The 6883-nt window shown below is 37.0% G+C and overlaps 2 protein-coding genes across 3 annotated transcripts; one reads left to right on the top strand and one right to left on the bottom strand.

The window, feature by feature from the left end:
* Positions 1 to 842: 842 nt before the first annotated feature.
* Positions 843 to 4475, top strand: LOC111006346 (F1F0-ATPase inhibitor protein). Of its 2 annotated transcripts, XR_015790297.1 has the most exons (4): positions 843 to 1057; positions 1404 to 1487; positions 2755 to 2838; positions 4175 to 4475. XR_015790297.1 is itself a non-coding variant. In XM_022278226.2 (3 exons), exons 1-3 carry the CDS (start codon positions 911 to 913, stop codon positions 2773 to 2775), a joined length of 252 nt encoding a protein of 83 aa, XP_022133918.1. In that variant the 5' UTR covers positions 843 to 910; the 3' UTR covers positions 2776 to 2991. The 2 variants fall into 2 exon arrangements, 1 of the variants encoding a protein (XP_022133918.1); XM_022278226.2 differs by lacking the exon at positions 4175 to 4475 and having other exon boundaries at positions 2755 to 2991.
* Positions 4321 to 6641, bottom strand: LOC111006345 (Duplicated homeodomain-like superfamily protein). Its single transcript, XM_022278224.2, has 2 exons — positions 6094 to 6641; positions 4321 to 5079 (listed from the first exon to the last, which is right to left on the bottom strand). The coding sequence occupies exons 1-2, from the start codon at positions 6582 to 6584 to the stop codon at positions 4758 to 4760; spliced, it is 813 nt and encodes a 270-aa protein (XP_022133916.1). The 5' UTR covers positions 6585 to 6641; the 3' UTR covers positions 4321 to 4757.
* Between the last annotated feature and the right edge of the window lie 242 nt (positions 6642 to 6883).

Genomic DNA, 6883 nt, shown 5'->3' with positions numbered 1-6883 from the left:
ATTTCATTATGTGGTTATAATATTGTAATTTGAGAATATTTTAGCATGTCTATGTGTTGATTGAATCTTCAAGTAATCCGTAAACAACACCTAAAAAAAATTATAAACTTAGTTTCGGACAAAATTTAGCATTTTTTTAACGTTTTAGTAATTAATATAAGATAAATGGCCTCTTTCCTCTCAGATTTATTTTTTGAATAGTAATTATTTTATTTGGACTCTAAGTTAAGTAGATGAAATGTAGCCATTGTACTAAAGTGAGTACGTTATTTAAAATTGGTAGGAGTCATATCTTAAAAAAAAAAAACCAAGGTGTCTACATATCGTCTATTAGGAAAAAAAAAGGGTTATTATTTTTAAAATTAGTTTCGCAAATCGTTATATCTTAATAATTGGTTATTATTTCTATAATTTTTAAAAAGAAGTCCCAATTTGACCGGACTTAGCTTGTTTGTAAAAAGAAAAAAAAAAAGAAAAAGAAAATTTTGTTTTGTAGGACCGCATCGATTTTATGTTATCACGTATTTTGATTTTGATTTTAATTTAATAAAATGAAAATATAAGAGTTAAGATTTGTTTTTCTTATTTATAAAATAAAAAAGAGATGACATACTTAACATAATTCGGTAATTGACATAAATCACGGAATTATGAGTTCTATATTTTAACGTACTAAAAAAATTTAGAAAAAAATATAGTAAATGGAACTATAAATTTTAAGGGAAAAAAAAACCCAAAATCATGAAAATATGCGATTTGCTGCTTGCATCAAATAAACCCGGTCGGAACCGGTCGAGTGCCGTTTGGGGTTATCCGGTCGGCTATAAATACAGAAAGGATCTATTAGGGCACTAAAAACCTGAACCGAAAAACCACGCTGTCACTTTCGCGAACATTTCACAGAGCGCAAATGGCCATGCGATCGGTGCTCAGTCGTTCCTCGCTGACTATGTCGACGGTGCGAACCGCCGGCGCCGGCGGTGTCCGGGTCTTCTCCGACGACAAAGGTCGGGTTCTCAGTGAGGAGGAGCGTGCTGCCGAGAACATCTACATCCAGGTTGAATTATTAGTTTCAGCAGAACGTTCGAAAAGTATGAGTAGAAATTAGTAGGAGTCCGATAATCGATCTGTTTTTATCGAATTTTAACTTGTTTTAAACTCAAATTGAAATGGACTACACCGAGAAGCGAAGTTGCTATTTATTTCGGAGGGAATTCCGCACTCTCTTTTTGTGCGAGGAGTTCGTGTTCTTCGATTTATAGTAGCAGGAGATCATATATCTGTTTTATCGAATTTTTGCTTGTTCGAAACTCAAATAGAAGTAGACTGGAGTGAGAATGAAGTTACTATTTACATTAGGCGGTACTTTAATTTATAGTTGATTTTCCGATGTTCGCGTGCAGAAAATGGAGAGAGAAAAGCTGGAGAAGCAGAGGCTGAAGGCAGAGAAGGAAAAGGCAGAGAAGGAGAAAGAACAGTCGGATAAGGTAGTCACTATTGTCATTATTTTAAATTTGGGATCGTGCCATTATTTCGATCGAGTTCGGATACCTGTTTCCTCGTTGACCGTTCTTTGCTAGTTGATTTGTTGTAAGTGAGACTATGACTAACCGTAATTTGTGATCGACGCGATATTTCTGTGTATAATGCTATATGGCCTTATGGGACTTGAGAAGATCCATCATCCATTAGTGTTAATTCACGGTACTTTGCTTAAGTAGCTTTCATTGGCCATATATTCGATGTTCGAACTTAATTTCTTATACCTACATGGAAAGTGAAACCGAATCCAAGCGTCTGAGCTAGATTTGATTGCAACCTATAGTTGAGTTGAGATTATTACTCATTGTGATTCAATGGGAACAACGTAAGTTCATAGCTTCTGATATTTAGTTATCGTATCTTCTTTTCTTATACTTTTGCTTGTTATCCATAGAAATTTAAGCACCATTCAAGTTCCAGATCAGTATTACTTTTGTAGATGGGAGGTGCATCTAGAATGCTGTTTTGGCCGTTTGGAGTGTTTATATCTGGATGATCCTTGTGGTAAATTAAATCTAAAAAAACTATTTTATTGTTCAACTTCAATGAAATCAGCATTTAAGTGAAATTTAACTGGATTGAAATATATATATATATATATATGTATGTAATTTTTTTTTATTGATTTCTGTCAAATAAAAAACAAAAGACTATCTGGTAGGATTTTTGTAATGAATTTGTTTTGATGTTATTTCGAACTATGCAATTCCTTTGTTTGTGGGATCATTTTCTCATGGGAGGTAATTAAAATAAATTATAAAATGCGGTTGTTACCGATGCCTAAATCTAGGATAAATGGAAATCTTATTGGTAAGACCTTATCAACTGTAGCCAACATATTATTCGTAAGTTGTGACTACTTTCTATTTTGGGGGTATGGGGTGCATTATTTAGAATTCCTTTCATTTTCTGAGTGTTTCTATCTATTACTTTATACTTCTAAAATGTGACTAACTTTCTCATACTTTTTTTTTGTAACTATTAAGATTCATCAAACAAATGTGTAAGTTAAGGTTCTTCCCTGCGGGATAATTGATGACATGCCCATTTCAATATATCCAATAATGAAAAAGTAATATTGTTGTCGATCAACTGTTTTGATGCCAGTTTAGTTGCTATGTTCCTTCTTGAATAGTAAAGTAATTATCTTACTCTCCTTTCTTGTTCTTGAAATTGCGTTTATCCTCTTTTATCATTGTTTCTTCTCTGCAGAAACGTGAAGGGACCCAGTAGATGATGGTAGTTCATCTTCAAGCTGTAACATCTGCTTTTGAGTTTGCTCGCAAGGAATAAAATGTGAGACACCCCCCTCCTCCCCCCACCACCCACCCACTCACTCACTTTTCTGTAAACTGTTATAGCTGGATTTGATCTTTGTATAGATTATCGATGTTACTTGTCTTTGATTGTCTTTCCACTCTGAAAGTGGCATCATCTTCTTTGTTTTAACTTTTGAGACACAATTATCTGCACTTGGTTGAACTAGATAACTTCGTTTCGTGTTTGGAGCATACCCTCTTCACCATTCTCTCAAAAAAAAGCCATCGGCAATGGTTCCCATCTGGACCTGCTCGCCCCTCCATTTGTTAATCGAATGACAATTTCCTTCTCTGCCAATTTTTCTTAGCTCCAAGTTCTTTCCCTGCTTTAAGGAGAAACCATAAACAGGTAGATTCTTTAGTTCAGTTCTTAATAAGACTGGCTAGATTCTAGAAGCTTGCTTTGCTGTTCTTTTAGAAATCGGGTGGCTGTTATGATCAACAAAGTAAGCGAAGCACGAAAGATTTCATAGTGCAGAACATCGGTAGGATACTGTACATAGAGGAGACAGTTACGAAAGGAAGTATGATACGCTCATAATATTAGACTTTTTCCAGTGGTTATTCACTGGGTACAGTACTACGACACAGTGGAAATGGAAGAGAGAGAGAGAGGGGAATGATGCAATTGGGCCGGGCTAGTTTCTCCATTGCATCTCATTGGGCCCATGTTTCCAAAATATGTTGGCTAATGGCCATTGTGTTAGTGGCAGAAGATCCCCTCTTCAATCATTGGTCTAAAACGCTTTAGGTGGTTGCGAAGGGACAAACTTGTGAATTGATGCTTTAGTACAGTTTTGTTTTAATGACAGATTATAACCGAGTCCAAATGCTTTACGGCTGCTTGATATGATGGCCGTTTTGGAAAAATAATGCATTTTTCTTTCTAGAATAAATTTTAAATAAAACTCTTTTTAAAACTTTGGCTTTTTAAACAATAGAACCTGTTTTAAGAGTGGTTTGGGGGTGCTTTTGTGAAAATAATTGAGTTAAATTTCAAGTTTTGTCTCTGACCCATTCTCTGTTTGTAATCGTTTTTCATTCTAAAAACTATCCTTGAAGGAAAAATTTAATAATAATAAAACATGAAATAAAGTGCATTAAAATGGTTTAAAAAATAAATTTCACACACTGCGATTTTCATCGTTCTTGTTTTAAATAACGTCTTCAAAAGTTATCTTCCTTTGTTTTTTCACATTATAAAACTATTTTAAAAATGTTTTAAACTTAATTTCCAAATTTCAATATCACACCCTTGAATTTCAAACAAAAAGATTCCCATGCATGTGAATGTGACTTTATTTTCTTTCTAGGTACTCAAAATCTGGCGGCCAAGCCCCTCTCCTCCAATAATTTGATAGACGTGGGATGAGATAGAAACTCCAAACCGGCGGCGCAATTCAAGGCTCTCTCTTTTTTCTCTGACCACATAATTAACTCTCACAAAGTCAAGCACAAATTCAATAAAGAAGAAGAGTCTGAATTCTTCTTTTCAGCCCAAAATAGACTGCCAGCCATTGGATTTTCTGTATTTCTATAGTAATAATAAACAAAAAAACAAACAGTCGATCTAAATGCAGTCCTTGGCTAAATCTATCAAAGAATTTCCATTCATCTCCTGTGTTTCTCCTACTTTCTTTAACTGCTGTTTCTAACATCATCTCTGATTCACTACTCAGTTTTTGCTTTCTTCTATTTACTTACAAACAGATCCCTACTACTGTTCAAATTCCATATCATCAGCTTTCCCCTGTGCTGGGGGAACGAACCAGAAGAACGAAACCCGGGTACGTACATACTTGCTGTCTTTACAGATTTTTTTTTTGTTTGGTGTATTTACATTGTTGTATTAATGTAGTAGTTTAGCTTCTAAGGGGATCCTGTAGGTATCGATCCCTACATTGGGAACCCAAAATTTTGATACCCGAGTGAGCCTCCTTGATCTTGCGAATGACCTGTGGAACTCAACTGCTGCATGCTTGAATTGGGGGCTGGGGATATCCAATTCGGGTCGACAGGGATTGGGATGGAGCTGTTGTCTACTGTTGTGATGTCGTGAATGCTTGACCGTTTCCTTTCTTTCTTCCCGGAGTTTTGTCGGAGAAAGTACTTCTGAGCATGGCTGGCTACCTGGGTTGGGGTTCTTGTTATCACCACATTCCTTGAGATGCTCCTCCAATCGCCCTTGCCGAATTTTTTCAGTCCAAGGAGAAATAACCTGTCATAATACCAAACAGAACTTAACATCACAAAAACTAAAATTTAGGTAGTTTCTGCTATGTTTTCCCTCCAAAATTCAAGCTTTTGACATTACAGTTCTCAAAATCTACTGTTATATGAAACCTTAGACAGTAAGGAACCCCATTTTTGGTATATTATGAAGTCAAAAACTTCATATGGACGCTACAATCAACTATAAGTTAATAACAGAGCAATTTACAAGAAGACAGTGATAGAATTTTCAATCGTTAGCCCCTACATAACCAACAAGTCAGCTTATTAGTTAAAAGGGTAGATCACGAACCCGGATGTTCTTAAGCTCATAGACATAAGTCATGATAGCTACCGAACTAAGATATTAAATATAGTTAAATTCTTGAATGCCAATGTCGTAAGGTTATATGGTTGTCGCACAAGCTAGCCTAGACACGGTTAAGATTAATCAAAGAAGCTCAGCTATAGGGCAGATTTAAATCTTTATAGTTTTTTACATTCACGATAGATATTCTCCTGTGCCAGCCATCTGATTCTTGTGCATGGGAAGATAAGATCATGTTCTTCCAATTCCAATACAGTCCAAAGTGGCTCATAACTTGGGAAGATTTTGCATGTCCATAAAGCCATAACAGATAAAGCAAACTCCACCAAAACTTGACCTCTTTATTCCAAAAGAGATTCCTTTCCAGACCTATATTTAGGGACCCCAAAACGACAGGAACTTCAATTTTCTTGGAATCATCGTAAGATGGGAGTTCAAAAGCACTTCTAAAACTGAGAAATCGAGGTGAAAAACATGCAAGAAAAAGCACCTCTAATTCTAAATCAGAGACTAGAGTTTCTTCCTCTGAAACTCCCAATTTGGAAGTTGGAACTGGAAACATGGCATACAAAACCCAAGAGTTCAAATTCTCTCCCGAGTGGATTCCTCCCCTTTTCCCACCATTTTTCTCAGCAGCCAAACAGAAATATAAAACAGAGAAAAAAAATTGGGGGAAAGTAGAGAAAAAAATACCTGTGTTCTTCCTCAGTCCAGGGCGTGCCTTTCTTCCTCTCGTTGTCACCGCCGTGCTTGGCCTTGGATCCGAAAGAGATCTGGCCGGAGGAGTCCCATTCCGGCAAACCCACCGCCGATTCATCGGCATAGCTGGGCAACTCAACTCGGCCAGAGTCAATCTCAAGGACGTCGTGAACCAGAGCCTCGTAGTGGTCTCTGACCTCCGTCGGCGACTTTCCGGGGACATGGTCGGCGACCCTCTGCCAGCGATCAGGCAAGTCCGCCGGAACCACCACCAAGGCCTCCTCGAAAAGCTTGTCGTCGGAGCGAGTCCAGTGAGTCAAAGACTGAGTCATATTCGGCCACCGACTATCCTGAAACATAACAAGAACCAGCAAAAACAGAGAGAGAGAGATTGAAGAAGATGGGTTTGTTTGGAGATTTCGCATATGGTGTTTGGTTGGAGGGTGGAGGAATTGGAAAATTCTGGGTTGTGGTATATATAGCATTTCACAGGCAGGGAAAGAGTCGATTGGATATAGGGGGAAATTTGGGAATTGGGGTTTAAAGGAGAAGAGAGAGAAAGAGGAGAGAGAGGGAATTCGAAATCAACACGTTTTTAGTATAATTGGGTTGGTTTTAAAAATGGATTTTACTCTGTCGGCTTCATTCTTAGCTGTACTTTTACACTTGTTTGGTTGCTCCAAGCCCCAAATACAAGACGGCCATCGCTGCCAAAAAAAAAAAAAAAAAACCTTTTTTTTTCTTTTCTTTTGATTATTTTACTTTTAACTTCTTTTGGTTTATA

Source organism: Momordica charantia (assembly GCF_013281855.1).
Source record: "Momordica charantia cultivar OHB3-1 chromosome 4 unlocalized genomic scaffold, Mcharantia_2.0 BLBB01000004.1, whole genome shotgun sequence".
NCBI lineage: Eukaryota > Viridiplantae > Streptophyta > Magnoliopsida > Cucurbitales > Cucurbitaceae > Momordica > Momordica charantia.
This window is presented reverse-complemented; position numbering and strand designations above follow the sequence as displayed.

What these genes read in the sequence shown, in the direction of transcription:
- LOC111006346 (XM_022278226.2), top strand. Translation starts at nt 911, where the DNA reads ATGGCCATGCGATCGGTGCTCAGTCGTTCCTCGCTGACTATGTCGACG. An exon ending in CCGAGAACATCTACATCCAG is followed by an intron (nt 1,058 to 1,403) that starts GTTGAATTATTA and finishes GTTCGCGTGCAG; the next exon opens with AAAATGGAGAGAGAAAAGCT. An exon ending in AGAAAGAACAGTCGGATAAG is followed by an intron (nt 1,488 to 2,754) that starts GTAGTCACTATT and finishes TCTTCTCTGCAG; the next exon opens with AAACGTGAAGGGACCCAGTA.
- LOC111006345 (XM_022278224.2), bottom strand. Translation starts at nt 6,584, where the DNA reads ATGCTATATATACCACAACCCAGAATTTTCCAATTCCTCCACCCTCCA. An exon ending in TGGACTGAGGAAGAACACAG is followed by an intron (nt 5,080 to 6,093) that starts GTATTTTTTTCT and finishes GTATTATGACAG; the next exon opens with GTTATTTCTCCTTGGACTGA.